The 21,955-nt window shown below is 38.0% G+C and overlaps 1 protein-coding gene across 4 annotated transcripts in view; it reads left to right on the forward strand.

Moving 5' to 3' along the window:
- Nucleotides 1-21,955, forward strand: part of LOC132824741 (mRNA-decapping enzyme 1B-like) — a 93,082-nt gene that overhangs the window by 21,864 nt on the left and 49,263 nt on the right. For 2 of the 4 annotated variants that reach the window (XM_060839422.1, XM_060839424.1), the window contains exon 2: nt 4,581-4,621. The exons of the other annotated variants lie outside the window; for them this stretch is intronic. In XM_060839422.1, the coding sequence (XP_060695405.1) occupies nt 4,581-4,621 (41 nt within the window). The remainder of the gene's footprint in view (nt 1-4,580; nt 4,622-21,955) is intronic. 4 annotated transcript variants of the gene reach the window in all.

Here is a 21,955-nt window from a genome sequence, read left to right on the forward strand (position 1 = left end):
ATGAACATTCTCTCTGAAATGAGATTGGAGAGTTTATTGCTCCTAACGAAAATCTGATCACTGTCCATGTGCATTTGCATGTGTCTTGTCAAGCCAGCACATAAGAACCAATCATAGTCTGAGTTACAAATTTGTCCGTCAGTTTATCTGAACTGAGATTTTATAAGCTTACATTATTTGAAAGCAAAAGCTTCTGAGGCACATTTTTGGTTTTCTGGGCCTGTGAAAATTCAAAAAAGTATGAACTGAAGGGATCTCTTCTCCCTTATGGAAGGCAGAGAAGAAAAAGCCAAAATCTCACATCTAGTGTATCTTTGAGATGTAAAGGGGGGGGAAAAAATGTTGTTTTTCAATTCTTACAGCAGGTCCCTGATTTCAACAAAAGCTGATTAATTGTTAGACAACTTGCCACCGCAATGCTCCACCTTGCTATGGTGTTGCCCATAAATGCAGCCATCTTATTTGTTTTGTACTAATTTGTTCCTGGCTTGCCATAGTATTTCAAACATTAGTTCCTAGCTACTCCTACTCCCTTGGCAGAACTTCCTTTTTTTTAAGTCCTGTCTATGTCATTGGTACATAAACCAAGACAGCTTCATTCTTCCACTTTTTTTATTTTCCCAGTCCCAAGGAGTTGCCCTTAAACCTAGAACCGGGGAAGCATTTCAACTTTCAGACCTTTTACGCCCACTGATTACGAGCCCCTCAAATTTGCACACTAATTCACATTTAATTTAAGTCTGAATTAATATTTCCATTAGTTTCCTCATTCCATTAGGTTTCAGACATTCCTTCAAACTAATTTAGATCAAAACTCTCCAAGGCTGGTAGAAATTGAACTTGGATCTTCTGGCTTAGAGTTATGAGCACTATGCCATGAGACCCCATAGAAGAAGGTACATATGCATGAACCATTGAAGATGGAATGGCAGATTGAAGAGTTGCTTAAAAGGGCATAAGGGATCCGGGGCAATATATACTGAGGCATACAGGACAAAACAATTCAAAGATGTTAGAACCATGGAAAAGTTACAGCACTCTGTTTAATTTCCATAATATTTTGACCACCTCAATTAATTCACCTCTTAGTCTCTTCTGTTCTCAGGTGAATGACCCTAGCGTATTCATCTTTTCTCACGGCTATAATTTTTAAGCCCTGACAACATTCCTGTAATGAAACTCTTGAAACATTGGCTTGACCTCAACTAAAGTGTCCAATCCAGAGCACCACTCTTCAGGCAGAATGCGAATGCTTTCAAGAAAATACTGGAAAGGTTGAAAAAATGGTTAAAGGGATAAGAACTTCCCATAACAAGATATACTGGAAAAGAAAAAGTTTGAGAGGAGTTTTGAGAGAGGATTTCAATTTAAATGAACTTTATAGTCTTCCCAATATTCAGAAAATCTATTTTTCACTCCATCACCTATTTGTGCTGCTGGCTTCCCCGCTCCATAAAATGCCTGAACCAGTTTTTTCTTAACTTTGGCCTCCTATCTGCTCTTGAGCATCCCACTCTGATACCCCTAAGGTCTTTATTCTATTCTTAGTTTTTTGGTGTCCGTTGCACCTGTTCTGATGATCCTAACTTTCACACTAGTACTTCCTATATGTCTTTCTGTGGATACTCCTCCATTGCTCCTCAATCTTGCATATCTTATTTCCCAGATTTCTGATCTCACTACTTCACCTCCCACTTAAAACAACAATTGTATCAAAGTTAAGGACATGGGGAATCCTATTAGCCTTCCCTCTTGAATATTTATCCTTATTATTTCTGCCACTTTAAGCCACAATGCCATAACCAAGCATACAATCCCTTTCCTTTGAGCATTCTGAAGACTTGTTCGCTGCACAAGACAACACCAGCCCTTTTAGTTCCTTTCTTTTTCACAACTGTGAGTCTCTGTCCAAGTGAAAGAGCCATTTATTTGTACATTAAATTTAGTATAGTGCATTCACAGCTTGCAGTGCTGTTTCTGTAGCCTTGACCAAACGCAAATTGGGAGATGACTCGACCTTTTAATTGGTGAGCATGCTCCTGAGCCTCCAGTTACTTGGTAATTTAATTCTCTGCTCCACTCTCACTGAGATGCCTGCACTGTCCCTTTTATGTATTGTTCTCATGAAAATGTAGGTGTATTTGTTTAATTACTAAATATTGCTAATGATATTCTCCCAATCTCTGAACTTTTTTTTTTAAAAATTCATTTTTTTTGGTTAAGCTTGAAGAACTTATGTTTCAAAAATAATGATTAGATTACTTACAGTGTGGAAACAGGCCCTTCGGCCCAACAAGTCCACACTGACCCACCAAAGCGCAACCCACCCAGACCCATTCCCCTACATTTACCCCTTCACCTAACACTACGGGCAATTTAGCATGGCCAATTCACTTAACTTGCACATTTTTGGATTGTGGGAGGAAACCGGACACCCAGAGGAAACCTACGCAGACACAGAGAGAATGTGCAAACTCCACGCAGTCATTCGCCTGAGGCGGGAATTGAACCCAGGTCTCTGGTGCTGTGTGGCAACAGTGCTAACCACTGTGCCACCAAGCTGCCCATGACCTTCAGCAATAATTTTTTTAGACACAAGTAGATTGTCCCTCAGTCCTAATTTCTTGGTGTACATAACTTGCTGAATCAAACACAGAGGATGAAAGAAGAATAATATAAAAGGTTTGCTAATGAGTAAAGTAAAGAAACAGAAGATGGATCCAGTGGAGATGACTGAGATGGTGATCTGTTGGTAATGCCACTGGGCTAATGATCCTGAGGTCCTGGCTATTTGCAAAAGCAATGTGGCTTTAAATCTCATCATAGCAACTGTTAGAATTTAAATTCATTTGTTAAAAATTTCAATAATAACAGGAATTCAGCTAATCTTAGTCATAATCAATCGTGAAACCATTGTCTTTTGTTGTAGAAACTCCCCTGGTTCACTCATGTCCTTTTGGGGAAGGAAGTCATCCTATTCGTATCTGATCTTGTCCACATGTGACTCCAGAGCTACAGAAATGGAGTTGACTCTTGACTGCTTTCTGAAATGGCCAAACAAGTCACTCAATTCAAAGGCAATTAGCGATAGACAACAAATGTTGACCTTGCCCATGAAAGAATTTTTTAAAAAACGGCTGGACTTGGCAATAACAGAATCATTAGTGGCAATTGCATTTCATTCTTCAAAACTGCAGAACAGTGCATAAAGGATAAAATGATATCCCTTGACCAAGATCTCTATTCTTTGCAATAACCGTTTGGTAGACTTCTTATTTGCTATTAATTTGTAGGTTTACCCAGCTAACAGAAAGCATCCAATTTCATCTTGGCAATAGCGAATATTTTCCAAATTTCTGCACATTAATTGCCTTGCATGTATGCTCATACATAAACCTCCAGTTGTTGAAGAATTACTATAACCTCTCACTGTCATCTTCCCATTCAGTATATCTGATTCAGTTAATGATCATTAAGTATGTTTCATTCTCAAAGGATTAGTGTGGAGTTCATCAAAATTTTAAGAAGAATTTTGGCAATGAATTTGCTTTTTGCCAGATGTGCACACTTATACTACTCTGAAGGTTCCGTGCCTGAAAAATCAATTTGTCTGTTCTCTTCGCAAATATTGTTCCCAGACTTCCTGCAACTGCAGCTTTTAATAAATTATTGTTTCTTCAGTAATTGCTCATATTTGATAGCACCTTATTCAACCACAAGCTTATGAAAAATAAAATGGCCATCTTCATTATAACCTGCTGTTATGTCTTATATGGCTGCATTAATGGAACTGATAGTACAACTACTGAGAACCTTTTGTGTATTATTTTCAAGCATAATCTACACTTTGCAAGAGGTAATTCAGTTGGCTTAAATAAAGCAAAGATTGAAGATGCTGAAGATCTAAAATAACAAATTGCTGGAGAAATGCAGCAGCGCTGGCAAAACCTGTGTAAAGAACAATCATGGATTCAATGTTAATTCTGCTTTCTCTTCTTAGATGCTGCCAGACCTGCTGAGTTTCTCCAGCAACGTCTGCTTTTGTTTCGCAATTTAATTGACATTGCACATGCTCAAAATACATATAAAAGCCATTTTTGAAAACCTAACTCAGTTGCAAGCTTTCAAACTTCTTTTTTTCAGTTTTAAGCCAAAGCATAAAGTGAGCCACATTTATTGAAAAAGAAAGAATGATGACTTATTCCCAAGCCTTAACTTTGCTGATCTTAAACCTTGAGTCAACTTTGTTCAAAACATACTGTCTTTTGTACTTGTATAATTCTCTGTTAATACTTACGTTGACAATATGAAATGGGGTTTAGCTTTCTTTTGGAATTCAGTTGGTTTGGCTTATTCCCTACAGAGCCTGATTTTGGTCCAGGTATCTCATGTGAGAGAAATTTAGCACACTAATACAGAAGCTTTCAGATGGCTTATCAAAATATTATGCAACGTCTTAGTTTTAAATTGTGATTTTTCACAATTTTGTTTACACTGAGTTTCTGCTAATTTCCTGTACCATATGATGCATGACTTTCTTAAATATTAAAGGCTATATGAATTTTCCCTTTTAATCACAGGAGAAGACTGACGTCGAAGGGACCTTATTTGTTTATGCAAGGTATGAACAATTAGGAAATAATTCTATTTACCTGTGATGGTTCATTTTGTTAAATGCACTAAATAACTAAATTACTTGACCTTGAATGTCCCTTGTGTTTGTGACAAGAAACTTGTGTAATCTGGTCATGCACCAGTTGCTTTAAGATTACAAAATTTTGTGTGCAAGTACAATATCCCCAAATTTCTTGATGTGTTTCAGCCATCTATTAGATTATATTTTCCCTGTCTGAAAGTTGCCACTCTACCTTGGTAATAAATTTGCGAGACTTGCATTTCTGTACTGCTTTGAATGATCTCATTGTCCTAAACTTTTTAGATTCAATGAAATATAGTGAATTATAGACACTGCTTTACTATAGGAAACATGCTGGGTACTTTTCATACTCTAAGGCCCTTACATGCGACAATGACAAGAATGTTGTTTTAACTGATATTGTTTGAGGGATAAATGTTAGTTAAGTCACTAGACATCATTCCTATGCTCTTTACTAATGTTTCCAGGAACCTTTTGATGTCCACTTGAGAGTGCAGATGGAGCTTTGGTTTAGCATTTTTGTCAACAGTGGTTATCCCTGACTGTGATGTAGTATACAATAAGTATTGCACTTAATTGTCGACCTAAATTTGTCGTCCAGATGATATGACAAAGAGATGGTGGAAACCAATTGTTTGCAGTTGTTGTCTCCATTGAATATTTAGTTTTATACTTATCAGAATAGCAATAAATTTGAGCTCTGTGTGGCACCCAGAATGGTTACATTTACATACTTCTGGCTGTGCTCACGAAGGAAATTTCATGGCTAGACTACATTTAAAACAAGGTTGTATAAAAGTAGAAAATCAGGAGATTTTGAATTATGCACTTTCAATGTAATGTGCTAAACTGTGGCACAATTTTTCTTTACACCTTTTAATTCTATGAAACAACAAACTTTTCTAGTCATCACTGACTATCTAATTACATTTCATTAGTTTATCTTCAAGTTTATTTCCGGCTACCAAAATGCCAAGATCTTAAGGACGTCTGAGTATATTGTGAGATATTATTGAGAACTTTATTTCATTGCATAATCCATTTAAGTTATGGCCTCTGTTTGATGTCTGTCATGGCAGCTATTAATAGATAACTCTATTTACAGTTGTAGCACCTTTTTTCTCTGGTATATGTTCTCTTTCTGACAGTATTATCTAGACACAATATCAATACTTGCACTGTGCTTTCTTATGAACCCACTCTGCCAGTCCATGGACCTCATTTTTGGGTCATCATTATGAACCAATATTTCAACTTACCAGTAGCTATTCATGCATATTCTACAAAGGTTGCAATTCTCTCTTTACCAGATGTCCCTGGAATATATGTTACCTAGGTATCCACTTTAGAGAATTGGCCTTTCAATGTCATACAAATATACAAAGTAGGACAAGAAGTGGACTATTCAACCCCTTAAGCCTGCTCTACTATCCAATGTGATCATCAATCTATACCCAATAATCTTTGACTTTTTTTTCCCTGCCTATCCACCTTGTCTTAAAAAATATTCAATGACCTACCTCTGAGGCAGCATCTACCACACTTTGCTGATATCTTTACTTTTCTGTTCAATTTCTCTTGCAGTAAGGATAGCATCCCATTTGTCATCTTGATTATAAACTGTACCTACGTATTAATGTTTAGTGGCCCATGCACCAGAAGACATAAATCTCTCTCTGAACCTTGGAATTCTGCAGTCATTTTCCATTAAAGAATACTCTGTGCACTTTGGCTTGAAGAATAAAAAACAACTTTACGTTTTCCCCACATTGTATTTGTCTGCCAGGTTTTCTTCTACTCGTTCCACCTCTCTTTGTCTATCTTTAACTTCTTTGTTGTCTTCACAACATATTTTCCAACTATCTTAGTATCATCTGTGAATTTGGCTACCAAGCCTTTGTCATTGATGTAAATTGTACAAGGAAAATTGTGGTACCAGCATAGATCCCTGCAGGATTTCACTCAGCATATCATGTCAATCTGACAAAAGTTCCATTTGTGCATATTTCTCATTTCTGTCACACACCAATGCTGTGTTAATGCTAATATATTATCATCTACATTGTGAACTTTTGTTTTTCTTGTGGCATCTCACCGATTTTTTTTTTGTCTTTCAGACATTTAAATAGACTCCCTTTTATTAACAATTCCTTTAAATAAATGAAATAAGATTTTCCTTGGTAAATTCTTTGCTGACTGTTCCTGATAACCTCGAACCTTTCCAGGTGTGCAGCTACAATTTTTTTAAATGACTTATTTCAATACTTTCTCCACAACAGATGTCAAGCTAACTGGCCTATGGTTCCCTGTTTTCTACAAATCCCTTTCTTGAATAGAGGGGTTACATTTGCTACTGCTTGAACCAATGCAATCTTTCTTGAATCTGAAGAATTTTGGAAAATTAATATCTAAAGCTGATGCAACCTGAGCCAATTCTCTTAAGACCTTTAGAATAAAATTCATTAGGACCCAGACACTGGTCAACCTGCAATTCTTTCAATTTGTTTTATATTACTTCCCTCTTAATCTTAATTTCACTAAGTTTCTCTCTCAATTGGCTGGCCAGGGAGGTCAGGGATAGCATAAAAAGCAAAAGAGAAAGCATATAATGTGGTGAAGGGCAGTGAGAAGTTTACAAAGATCAATAGATGGCAACAGAAAAAGAAATAAGGAGGGAGAATGTTAAATATGAGGGCAAGCTAGCCAGTAATATAAAGGAAGACCTGAGGGTTTCTTTAGATATAAAGGGCAGAAATAAAGAGGCAAAAATGGATATTGGGCCATTGGAAAATGGTGCTGGAGAGATAGGTGTAGGGAACAAGTAAATGCCTGAGGAACTGAATAAGTACTTGTGTCTTCCACTGTGAAGACTGGCATAATTTCCCAAAAATTAGAGAGAGAGAAAGCACAGAGCTAAGTATGGTGGCCATCACACAGGAGAAGATGCTAGAAAAACCGAATAGCCTGAAAGTGGATAAATCGTCTTGACTAGGTGGACTACACTCCAGCTGAAGATATAGTGGAGGCATGAGTGGTGATCTTTCAAGAATCTCTAGATTCAAGGATGTTCCCAGAGGACTGGAAAATCGCTAACATGACACTTCCCTTTAAAAAGGGAGTAAGGCAAAAGATTGAAAATTATAGATGAGTTAGCATAACCTTGGTTGTGGCTAAGATCTTGGAATCCTTTGTGAAAGATGAGATTTCTGAATACTTGAAATGTATGGTAAAATAGGGCAAAATCAGAATAGTTTCATTGAGGGGAGGTCATGCCTGACAAATCTGCTAGAATTCTTTTGAGGAAGTAATGAGCAGGTTTGACCAAGGGTAGCCAATGAATGTTTGCTACCTGGACTTGGACTTTGACAAGGTGCCACACAGGATGCTTCTGAGTAAGATAAGGGCTCATGGTATCAGAGGCAAGGGACTAGCATGGATAGAAGCTTGGCTGTCTGGCAGAAAGCAGGCAGTGGAGGTAAAAGGGCCCTTCTCAGGATGGCAGCCACTGAAAAGTGGTGTTCTGCAAAACTCAGTATTGGGACCATAACTTTTCACTTTATACATTAACAATCTAAAATGAAGGAACTGAGGGCATGCTGGCTAAGTTTGCAGATGATGCAGGTAGATTAGATTAGATTCCCTATACCGTGGAAACAGGCCCTTTGGCTCAACAGGTCCACACTGACCCTCCGAAGAGTAACCCACCCAGACCCATTTCCCCCTGAATAATGCACCTAATGCTATTGGAAATTTAGCATGGCCAATTCACCTGGCCTGCACATCTTTGGACTGTGGGAGGAAATCTGAGCACCCGGAGGAAACCCACGCAGACACTGAGAGAATGTGCAAACTCCACACAGACAGACGCCAGCATTGGGAATTGAACCTGGGTCCTTGGTGCTGTGAGGCAGTAGTGCTAACCATTGAGCCACCATGCCACCCAAGGTAGAGGGACAGGTAGCATTGAGCAGGCTGCAAAAGAATTTGGACAGGCTAGGAGAGTGGGCAAAGAAGTGGCAGATGGAGTACAATGTGAGAAAGTGTGAGGTCATGCAGTTTAGTAGGAAGAATAGAGACATGGACTATTTTCTAAATGGGGAGAAAATTCAGAATTCTGAAGTGCAAAGAGACTTGGGACTTCTAATCTAGGATTCTCTCAAGGTAAATTCATAGGTTGAGTCAATATTTAGGAAGACAAATGCAATAATTAGTGTTTATTGAGAGAACTTTAATGTAAAAGCAGGGATGTACTTCTGAGGCTCAATAAGCTCTGGTCAGGCCACATTTGGAGTATTGTATGCAGTTTTGGACCCCATATCTCAGGAAGGATGACGTTGCCATAACAGAATCCCCACATCAACATCTTTGATGTTGCCATTGGCCAAAACTACTCATGTAAATACTGTGACAATTAAAGCAGGTCAAAGGTTAGGAATCCTGCAGTGAGTAACTTATAACCTGACTTCTCAATGCCTGTCCACCATCTACAAAGCATAAGTCAGGAATGTGATGGAATATTGTTTGAATGAGTGTGACTCCAACAACAGTTTGAAGTTTGACACCATTCAGACAAAACAGCCCACTTGATTGGTGCTGCATCCACAAACATCCACTCTTTCCCCCAGTGATGCTCAGTAGCAACCGTGTACTATCTACAAGATGCACTTGAGAATTCACCAAAGGCTGTTAGATAGCATCTTTCAAATCCATGATAGCTTCAGTCTTGAAGGCAGCAGATATATGAAGCACCAATAATTGCAAGTTCCCCTCCAAGCCACTCATCATCTTGACTTGGAAATACATTGCTGTTTCTTCACTGTAACTGGGTCAAAATTCTAGAATTTCCTCCCTCTCAGCATTGTCGGTTTACATACTGCACACAAACTGCAGTTGTTCAAGATCATATCTCACCATCACTTTCTCAAGGGCACCTAGGGATTGGCATCATGAATTAAACCTCTTCTGGAACAACATATGACCACACTTAATAAAGATGTTTTGAACATTCTCTGTACATCTGAGATGATACAGTTTTAATTTTCTTATCAGTTTTTCACGTACATAAAAGCTTGCTAAGTCATTGTAACAATGGTGGAAAATACTGTTTGCATCTCAGTATACTGAACAAGATGCTGCTATTTAAATACCAAACACTACAGAGCATTATCTTTTTAATTCAGCAAGACTCATTTATAAAGGTGGCTGAAAAATTATATAGAACAACATAATGAGCAACATGTCCTGAAATCTGATTGCCTAATGGGAGTTTGAGAGCTTTAGAGAAGACAATGGTTTACATAAACTAAGATTATTATGTATATTATATAATGGATAAGAAGCTGAAATACTAAGGGTTAGACATGTTCAAATTCATGGTATAGCAAGATTAAGTGAAATAATTTTGCTTATGTTAGGAGTACCAAATATGATCCTAGAAAGACAAATAAAAATGTTGGTCCTACAAATGAAATTCTACCCATTTCAATGTCCACAGATAAAATTGCACACCCAGGTGCAAAGTAAAGCATTTGAGATTGCAAATTTGTGCTGACTTTGCACAGTTCTGTGCTGCATTTTTTGACTTGTTCTCAAGTGGATTACGCTCAAATTTCTTTCACATTGTACTATAACCATCTGTAGAATCGGGAACTTCATACTACAAAAGCAGAAATTGCTGAAGAAATTCAGCAGGTCTGGTAGCATCTATAAAGAGAAAGCAGAGTTATTGTTTTGGGTCTGGTACCCTTCTTCAGAACTTCAGACTTTCTTTATACCATAATGATATCTGTTTGGGTTAGATTTCAACCCAGAACTCTGATGTAAAAGTATACTTCCCTATTGGAGCATGCTATCCAATTCTCAAAGATTTACCCTAAAACTTAATGAATTGTATGCAATGAATCATTTTTGTTTGATTGAATATTGTGATAAAAGTAACTAAATTCAAGATACATCTATACTCTTGTACAGTATTCTTATTGTTGAGAAGAATTATTGCTTTCAGTTAGGTTGTAATGTGATACCAGTAAGTTTCACAAAGTGGTACCCTACACTTTTCAGTAGTAGCAACTGAGGAACCATAAATATTGGCCATTGTTATACCTCTGAATTTATGGGACTTTCTGCATCTGCACCTGCACAACTAGTTGTACAAATCTAGAAGTTGCTCTTGGTGGTAGTGTTTCTCCATATGTTGAGTGGCTGAAGTCTCACAGACTACAATTAATTAGGAAGAACCAAACTGTCAAAGCATTCTCATTTACACTAATATTATTAAGAGCTGCTGAAAATGCAGGAAATGTTGACCAAGTAGGATAAATCCCCAGGACCTGATCAGGTGTACCCCGGGACTCTGTGGGAAGTTAGGGAAGTGATTGCTGGGCCTCTTGCTGAGATATTTGGATCATCGATAGTCACAGGTGAGGTCCCGGAAGACTAGAGGTTGGCCAGTGTGGTGTCACTATTTAAGAAAGGTGGTAAGGAAGAACCAGGGAGCTATAGACCAATGAGACTGACATCAGTGGTCAGCACATTGTTGGTGGGAATCCTGAGGGACTGGATTTACATGTTCTTGGATAGGCGAGAACTGATTCGGAATAGTCAGCATGGTTTTATGTGTGAGAAATTATGTCTCACTAACTTGATTTGAATCTTTTGAAGAAGTAATGAAGACAATTGAGGGCAGAGAGATGGATGTGACCTGTATGGTGATTGACAAGATTCCTCACAGGGAATTGGTTAGCAAGGTTAAATCACATTGGATACAGGGAGAGCTAGTCATTTTGGTACAGAATTGACTCCAAGGTAGAGGACAGAGGGTAGTGGTGGAGGGTTGAGTTTCAGACTGGTCAACAGAGGCATGCCACAAGGACCGATGCCTTTCGTCATTTATATAAATTATTTGGATGTGCACATAGGAGGTATCATTAGTAAGTTTACAGATGACACGCAAATTGGAGGTGTAGTGTACCCCGAAGAAGATTACCTCAGAGTACAACAGGATCTTGATCAGATGGGCCAATGGAGTGAGGAGTGCGAGAGGGAGTTTAATTTAGGTAAATGTGAGGTGCTGCATTTTGAAAAGACAAATCAGGGCAGGACTTGTACACTTCATGGTAAAGTCCCAGCAAGTGTTGCTGAACAAAGAGACCTTGGAGTGCAGGTTCATAGCTCCTTCAAAGTGGGAGCTGCAGGTAAATAGGATAGTGAAGAAGGTGTTTGGTGTGCTTTCCTTTGTTGGTATGAGATTGAGTATAGGAGTTGGGAGGTTATGTTACATCTGTACAGGACATTGGTTAGGCCACTTTTGGAATATTGCGTGCAATTCTGGCGTCCTTCCTATTCTTGAAAGGGTTTAGAAAAGAATTACAAGGATTTTGCCAGGGTTGGAGGATTTAAGCTATAGGGAGAGGCAGAATATACTGGGCTGTTTTCCTCTGGACCATCAGAGGCTGAGAGGTGATCTTCACAGGGATTTATAAAATCATGAGGGGCATGGACTAGGAAAATAGACACTGTCTTTTCCCTGGTTGGGCGAGTACAGAATCAGAGGGCATAGGTCTAGGGTGGTTTTGCAACATTGGAAGTATTCAGTATGTAAAGTCAGTTTAAAAAAGTGAAAAGTATACATTATATATGAAGCCAGTTAAGTTTAAGAACATGCATTGTAAAACAGTAGCTGGCTTAAACTCCACTATTGACACTCGCTGAATGTAACAGTCACCCAATCAATATGTATGTTGCCTTATCTGGATGCTCCTTCCTGTAAAATGATGATGTAAATCATTAAGAAACTGCTGTTGAGAGAGAAGACTGGGAACCCGTGTCCCTGAACACATGGGCGATTGTTCTCTCTCTCTCCCTCCAGGGCCTGGGATAAAGATGATGGAGGTAAAACTATCCTGTGTTTCTGAGCTGGGGGGAGCGGGACGACAATTTTGGTGTAGTCAGCTGGATCCAAATGGATAGTTACAATTGGACGATATCAGCACCCGCTCGGAACATCGGTGTCTCGAGAAGGATGGGCCCACAAGGTAAGATTTTAGATCTTGGTCCCTCTTGATATCCCTGTGTGCCAGAAACGGTCCCCTCTCTCTCTGTTGTATGGACTCCTTGAATGGTAATTAGTGCAGTTGAGAGACAGTTTCACAAGCGTGCTGGCAGGCAGAGGTGAGAGTCCTTTGTGGGGTATTGGGGTTCAAGTCCAGTAGCAAATTTTAACTATGTGCTAATCCTCAAGGACTTCTCTGACCTTAGAAGCTTCTATTTTATTTTATCTCATGTCAAATAGATAACTCCAAGATTTCTAATATCAAAAATCTTTTTTAATATTTCAACTTCAGATATGTCTGTCCATTTTCTTGGTACATCAAAATTTCTAAACGAGGAATAATCAGTGAGTTTTACTTCAGGTTTGCTGTCCATACGTCGAGACTGGCTTGCTTGTCCTGCTTCAAAACATCATTGTTGCTGAATGCCTGGAAACCACCTGGATGTGTCACTGATTTCAAATGAATGTCAAAGAAAGGTGAAATCCATGGCACAGAGATTTCTTGGTCTTTGTAGGAAGCATTCTTTTGAAGTCAGCAGTGAGCACTATCCCAATGCTGACTGCAAAATCCTGGCCTTCTCTGTATCTATTGAAGTTGTGAAAAATGTATTTTTTTAAAAAAAATGTGCAATAGCACCTGAAGAAGGAAATGAGATTATTATCTCTTCAGGGTGTGAAGGGATATGGGGGTAAAACAAGCCAGTCCTGTCTTGCACCTTAACTTTGTCAACATTCCATAAAATTCACAACCAGAAAATCTTGCATGAATTTATGATGAGAGGTGTATTTACTCTACAGTAGCAATGTCAGTTAGTTTCATGCTCAAATTAACGTTTTGCTGTTTAAATCTTGGTCCAGAATTTGAACCTTATCAAAGTACCTGGATCAGGACATCTCATTGTGCTACATCACAGTCAGTTTTGGTTCTTATTTCAGATTTTTATCTGTAAAATGTTAAGAACACCATAATAAATGAACCATGGGAGGTTTTTCTAAATTTTAGAAAAAGCATGGTTATGTCTCTGATGGAACTACAGGTAGGCAGTGGAGAGCAAACTCTGTTATCTGCGATTGAGGTATAAATTGGTAGAATAATCAAAGCGGAAGTGATACAGTGGCTGTGTAGAATTCCAGGTCAACTTTTAATTACAATTAAAATTCTGCGTATAATTAATGAATGCATAGGAATGTTAGAAGTTGTAATAAAGGTTGAGGTTAACTTGTGAAACACAAGTTCTACCATCATGTGAACTTCATATTAGAGCTGTGAACACCGTCAAATGCTTTGTTGTAGCACATGCGCACGCAGATTAGGAATAAAATGTGAGCCCAAGAAAAATGTACAAATGTTAAAAAAAATTGATCAATCCCTGAGTAGTTTGTGAAGTGTAGATGATAGAACATTACAGCTGTTACAGTGGATATTGCTGGTAGGTTTGATGTTAGTGGTTGAACTGTCAGTTTTGAGATTCTTGGCTTCGCAGGTTGATTGCAATTTATTTTGTCCTTGTTCCTTTTGACAGTGGTTGGTGAGTGTCTCAGTGAGAGGATATTTTTTTTCCCTTGGTTCACTTGCAGAGCAGAGATGTTTATTGGCTGTCTTGTGATCTTCAACCTCATTAAGACATCAGGACACCACTATATTCCAACAGGTTTAAAACATATCTATGGGAAATGATCCAGGTTGTTCAGTAGTCAACCTCTCATTATCACTTCCATTTTTAACCTTTCCATTTTCCTGATTCTGCACAGGTTTGACATTTCAGAATTCTTCATTAAAATACCAGACAAAGTTATAATGACATTTTTTTAAAAAATTGACCTTCATACAAAAGGAAAATTCTGCAAACACTGGAAATTTAACACTGAAACAGAAAATGCTGAAAACACTCAGCAGGTCAGGCAGCATCTGTAGAGAGAAACAGATTTAATGTTTCAGATTAAATTCTTTGTTCTGATTTAAAGGTTTTTCCATATTTACATACTATTTTTCATACTAGATCAGAGTGATAGCTGGTATGGATCTTCTGAACTATCCATTCGTCTAACTTCTCTTTCCTAGGTTATAAAAGCCGAGCTGAATTAACACTTCAGCATTAACCTCATTTGGGTAGCTAGGATATCACTTATTGTAACGCAAGTGACCTATTTTGTTAGAAATGTTGTTTTGTCTAATACTGACAAAGTAGTTTCTGACCTTTCACCTTCAAAGAACTAAATCCAAAAAGGCATTTATTCTACTTTCGAACATAATTTCCCAATGTTAATGCTATATTATGAAACAAAGTTTTTGGAATTTTCTACCTAGAGAATTGCGGATGTTTTATCTTCAATTATGTTCAATGGATCTTTAGGGAAAAAACAAAATTAAGGGATATTTGGATAACATGGGAAGGAGGATTTGAAGTAGAGAATCATCCATCAATTTGCTGAACTTCTTACATTCTCAAAGATCAGTTAGCAAATGACAGAACTGAAACTAATCTTTTATGCCATTTTATAGTTACTCATAGAGCTCAATTAATAAGTGAACACCACCAGTCTCTTAAACACTGTTGCATGCAGAGCCTATTTATAAGAATTCAGATCACTAGTGACTTAATGTCTACTGCTGGAGACATTTAAACACAACTAGATAGACTATTGGACTACAAGAAAATCAAAAGTTATGGAGGGTAGGCAGGAATTAAAACTGAAAAGTGATTGGCCACTTCCTTTTTCAATTGCAGAAGTAGCCTGGATAGACCAAATTGTCTACTGCACATGTATCCTCCAAGCTGCATGGCTGAACGTGTGGATCTTCAAGAATCTGCCATACATTGCATACCTTTCAGCCTCTGCTCGTCATTTTAGCCAACTAGTTTCCTGGTTTTAGCCTCTTTTTTGTTTTTATTTTTTATGATAATTTTAACTTGCTGCAAATTTCACATTAAATTTGCCATAGAATGTTAAGCCTAGTAATAAGGGGAGTTGATGGCCTCGTGGTATTATTAGTAGACTATTTAATCTAGAAATTCAGCTCATGTCCTGAAGATAAGGTTTGAATCCCACCATGGCAAATGATGGAGTTTGAATTTAATTTTTTAAAAATTAAGAATCTGCTAATGTCCATGAAACTATTGCCGATTATCAGAAAAAAAATCTGCCTCACTAATGCCCTTCAGGGAAGGAAATCTGCCATTCTTATCTGGACTTGCCTACATGTGATTCCAGACCCACCACCTTGTGGTTGACTCACAACTATCCTTTGAAATGGCCAGTCAGGCACTCGGTTCATGGACACCATGGGAAATGCAATAAATGCTGGCCAGCTAGTGGCGCCCATGACCCACTAATAAATTAGAAAAAACATAATTATCATATTGCTTAAAATAAATATTGTGGCAGCTGAGCTGTGGCTGGCAAGTAATCAGTTAATCCTGTAGAATCTCACTTATTCAGTTGGCAGATTGGTTAAGATTTTACAAAATGTCAGTTAAAATTTGACTTTTTTTCTATAAATGTCATATTTCTATTCTCCTCGCACATTCTGTTTCTTTCTTGTTCCTTAGATTTATTTGGCAAACAGCTGCAATCTTGATTTCACTGACATCCTTGATGTCCAGTTATACTGTTACTAGTTTGCACTTTCAGCAAACGATGATGCAACACGTTTGTCAGCTGGAGGATACAGGGATAAAAAAAGCATTGAAGAGCTGTGAGAAACACTGCTGTAGGCATAATGGGCCAATTTGTTAAATCATCTTATGCAAGTTTAGAAAAATATATATTTTTCAGTATTTAAATTGTGATCTATACGATAGCAAATTTTTAAACACTGTGCCTGTACAAACAAATGCATGCATACATCTCTACAGAAGCACAGTCAAGAGTGAAATAGAATGTTGTTTATTGCCAGGAAAATAATTTTGAACCTGATACTGTGTGAGAAAAGATGTATTGTACAGGTCATTCTGCTATAATGTTTTGTTAAATTAATTCACTATAATGCGATTGACTAATTGGGGACACTGTTTCTAAAGCGTGAACTGTTAAAATGTGTGTTGGCTGTAACATAATTACATTGCCAACACTTTCAGTGTTGTTTCTAAGGTGTGATTTTTCTATAACGTATAGTTGCACAAGAACACAACCATCACATTACAGAAGAATGACTTGTATGTTGCTTTTGGGAATTTGGAATTTTAAAATAGGCAGTTTGTGGCTTCAGTTCTGAGAAGATAACTATTTTGCTAGGAAGCCATTTTGGAATAATAACCTAAAGAAGTAATTTCCAAAATTGTATGTGTTCCTGTCAAGTGCCTCACAGAACTTTGATCCAAATGAATGAATTTTATACTACAGATATTGCCATATGACAGGAAAAATGTATATTAGGGGCTATAGTTCAGATTTGACTTCAGTTCAGAAGAATCACGAATTCAGAACAGAACTTTTACCCCAGCATGGATGTGGTTCCGTGAATTATGTAGTAAACTTTAGACAGGTGGATAAATAAGCTTTTTTTTCATATGTTCAAGAGATACTATGATAGTCTGATAGAAATGTATTCATAGTTGCATAGTTGAACTGAAAGTATCAAAACAGTTGAAGAGAGAATCAAATAAAAAATTTAAACGATAACCCTCCAGTAATCGGCTTTCATAATAAAGTTTATTAAAATTTTAGAATATTATGCTATCTCCTCTGAAACAATGAAACTGACTTAAAAAGTTATAAAAGACTCTCAAGTTGATTGGTGTGATTACACCAGCAAAATCATTTTTGGTTAAAAGTGGTGTTAACGTGTTACCCATAAAACAATGCCCTGTCAGACTCAATTGGGATACCCTCCTCCAATGGAAGAGATTAAGTTCATGATGGACACTATTGTTACTGAACATAATAGCTTGAGCTCACCTATTGTGATGATGCTGAGACTGCATGTTTCAAAAGGAATGGATAATTGCCAATTCAATACAATAACAAGAACTAATTAATATCTCGTTCCATGATTGGAAGGTTAAATTAAGAGTAGTTGGCAAGCAAGATTTGTCACGCATGTGGAATACTTAAAGATATTGGCAAATTCCATTAACTGCTAAAGCCAAATATTTTTTGTAATGCTGCTTGAAATGAAATGTGCACCAGCAACATTTAACAATTAATCAATAAAGTTGATGAAGGATTATGGAACAGTGTAGATGATTTGGTTGGATTTGGCTAAAACTGGCAAGGGTGTTTGTGCTCATTCACCAAACTGATTAGTTAAAAGGAGCCAATTTGATCAAAAATCTAACTAAAAGTGAATTTGCTAAAGCAGACGCGGCTTCTTTTTTGTGCCACCTAGGGGCCCAAAGATACATCCAGAGAAGGAAATAAGAAGTGTTTTCTTGTATTTTCTTATGCTTAAGCCAAAATACAAAATTCTGCATGAGTAGATTTTACTGGGATTTTGTTTTGAATATTAATGAAATATGACAATTTAGTTAGGGCTGTTGTCTTGGGCCAATTTAAATACTGTGTTACTTTTGAACTTTAAGCTTCCCTTGCGTGACGTGGCATTAAGTTTAATGGAGAGTTGATTTGATGAATTTTTCTAATTCTGCTGCTATGATTGCAAAGACCTATAGGCATACAGACACGATGACTGCATCTCACAAATAAAGGAGTTCGTGACAATGAAATAGTAGCCACAATAATCCAAACAAATCTTGAGAGCCCTCAGGAAAACAAAAGTGTTTCAGCATTTAAAAGGCATCTGGATGGGTACATGAATAGGAAGAGTTTGGAGGGATATGGGCCGGTTGCTGGCAGGCGGGACTAGATTGGGTTGGGATAGCTGGTCGGTATGGACGAGTTGGACCGAGAGTCTGTTTCTGTGCTGTATATCTCTATGACTCTAAGCGTGCAGGACAACATACCTGGAACAGCACCAGGCTGACCTAAGAATGAGGTGTTACTTGTGTGCCAAGTAGCATAAGCAGACAAGTGATAGGGTGAAGTGATTCCATAACCAACAGATCAAATCTAAGCTCTGAAACCCTGCCACATTCAGATTATTAATGGGGTAGACAACTAAACAATGTACTGGCTTCATAAATGCCCCCATTCTCAAGGGTGGAGGAGCCTAGCACAACAGTTCAAAAAGGAGAAGGCTTGAGCATTTGTAACAATCTTCAGCCAAAAGTGCTTGATGCATTAGAATCACAGATGCCAGTCTTCAACCAATTTGATTCACTTCACATGATATCCAGAAATGTATAAAAAGGTACCAATACTGCAAAGGATTGACTCCTGACAACATTATGTCAAAAGTACTTAGACTTGTGTTCCAGAAATTATTACACCTTTGCAAAGCTATTCTATGGCAGCTATAATACCAGCATCAACACAACAAAATGGAAATTGCCCAAGTATGTCACGTACACAAAAAGTAGAACAAATCTAACTAGGTTGATTACCATTCAGTATACTCTCAGTAAATCAGTGAAGTGGTACAAGGTGTCATCAACAGCACTATCAAGAACACTTACTAAGTGAGCAGGTTATTGCTTCTGTTCAGTCTGGGTTCCACCAGAGCCACTTCGTTTGTGATTTCATGACCGTCTTGAATCACAAAGATAAAACCAGGTGAACTCCAGAGGCATATGTGAATGAATGGCCTTGAAATCAATGATACAATGTGCCATCAAGGAAGCCTAGCAAAATGAGTATCAATGGAAATCAAGGGGAAAACTCTGTTGGTTAGATTGTGGTTGTTGACCATCAGTCATCTCAGCTCCAGGACATCTCTGCAGGAATTGCTCAGGGTAGTTTCTTAGGTCTAACCACCTGCAGCAGCTTCATCAATGACCTTCTCTCCATCTCAAGACCAGAAGTGAGGATGTGCATTGATAATTACGCTGTGTTCAGTACCATTCGTAACTCATCAGATACTGAAACTTGTCAGATTAATTTGCAAATACAGGACCTGGACAATATCTAGGATTGGGCTGAAAAATGGAAAGAAAAAGTTACACCAAGGTGCCTGGTAATAACCACCCCCAACAAGCAAGTATCTAACCATTGCCCCAAGATATTTAATGCCATTTCCATCACAGAATCCCCATAATCAACACCCTGGCATTACCATTGACCTTAAACTTGAAATGAACTAACTGTGGTCATAAGAGTTGGTTAGAGGCTAAGAATGTTACAGCAAGTTACTCGCCTTCTGACTCCCCCAGAGCTTGTTCACAAGGCACGACTCGAGAGTGAGAGTGATAGAAAACTCTCCACCTGCCTGGATTGCTGCAACTCCAGCAACTGTCATGAAGTTTGACACCACCGAGGACATAGCAACTTGCTTGACTGGCACCATTTCCCCAAACACTGACTTTCTCTACTACTGACTATGTAACAGCACAATAACAGCATTGTCCCAGTTAAAGGTGCGTGGCAGAAATTCACCAAGTTGCCCTAAGCTGTACTTTCCAAACCCACTACAATTACCATATGGAAGAACAAAAGGGAAAGGTACATGAGAACACCTCTCCCAGCAAGCTTCTCTCCTGAGCACTCACCATATATAATGGTTTCCCCCCGCCCCCCCCCCCCCCCCCCCCCCCCCCCGGCCCGGTCTTGTTGGTTCAAAGCTCCAGAATCCCTTCCAAACAGCATTGTGGATTCAACTGCACCTACACCAAATGTACTGCATCAGTTCAAGGAAATAGCTCACCACCACCTTCCCAGGGCAACTAGGGATTATTGCTGGCCCAGCCAACAGCACTTTCATCGCAGAAATGACTTGAAATATTGAAGAGATTTTATAATACAGTATTCAATATCATACTACAACTTAGAACTGATTTTTACAATAAATATGTCTTTAAAATTGTCATCTCAATTATATTTTGATCTCACATCTGGATATAACAATACAGTATCCAGGATTTTTAAGTTAGAATTCTCAGTTATAATATTTGTAAACTGAACAAAGATGTTTCTGCAATAATTGACTTTTACATATATATCACCCAGAGATAAAATTTTTCTAGTGTGAAACATCGTTTTATATTAGATTAGATTCCTTATAGTATGGAAACGTGCCTTTCGGCGCAGTAAGTCCACACTGACCCTCCAAAGAGTAACCCACCCAGACCCATTCCCCTACCCTATATTTACTCCTGATTTGGCAATTTAGCGTGGCCAATTCACCTGACCAGCACATCTTTGGATTGTGGGAGGAAATCCACACAGGCAGTTGCCCGAGGTGGGAATTGAACCCGGATCCCTGGCTCTGTGAGGCAGCAGTGCTAACCATGCCGCCATCATATATACTGAAACGCAACAACTCTGTTGTTTGTTTTCCCCCCCAATACTCAATGTAGAAATTCAAAGATTTAATAGAGATTAGGTGTCATATCCATTCTTACTGCAGTTGACTTTTGTAATAGGCACATAAAGAAATTTAACATCTATGTTAAAGAATAATACCCTGTCAAAGAATTGATATCTGAGCTTGCTATGAAGGAATAAAATATAAACCTTTAAACATTTTCACTTTACACTTTTATACTTGAGTATGTTTTGCTTAGTTTGTAAAGTGAATAAATTACTAAAGTTCCATCAAACATCTTGATTTTTAAAAAAATTTTCACTTTTACTCACGGCGAGATACTCTATCAGCGTGAAGGTTTTGTTGCAAAACAAATATTAATATGTTTCAAGTCAGACTTTTTGAAGCATGAACACTACACAAGCTATGCAATGCAAATTCTGTTATTTTTCATTAAGTATCTCATTAATGAGATTTTCTTATTGCTTACCGCATATGCGATCACAATATTGTCAGTTGTATTGTGAAATCACAAAAAAATTAGAGCCCATAATGGAGTTGGTCATCTTCACTTGTTCATTTGGACCCAGTTGCTCAGGCTTCTTCCTCATTCTTACTTTCCTGAACAACAGTATCCTTTCACAAGGCATCAATAATTTTCACATGCTTCCTTTTATCAACTCCATCGATGGATTGTCAGCTGAGGGAATGTGTAATCAGAATTACCTGCTGCTGCAGAGTTGACGGTGTGCGTGCCTAATGTGTCTATTTCAGTTGTGAAGAGCATGAAGTTACAATGACAAAGACAGTTGACATTGGATTCTACTTTCCTCCCTTGCTGAATGGATTGTGACTGTTGGCCAATGTATAGCATGAATAATACAGCAATTCTTTTTTCAGAAATTGTTTTTCACAGTAAGCAATTCTTGTTGTGTAACTTCATGGTACA

The sequence above is a fragment of the Hemiscyllium ocellatum genome, chromosome 19, assembly GCF_020745735.1.
Source record: "Hemiscyllium ocellatum isolate sHemOce1 chromosome 19, sHemOce1.pat.X.cur, whole genome shotgun sequence".
Taxonomy (NCBI): domain Eukaryota; kingdom Metazoa; phylum Chordata; class Chondrichthyes; order Orectolobiformes; family Hemiscylliidae; genus Hemiscyllium; species Hemiscyllium ocellatum.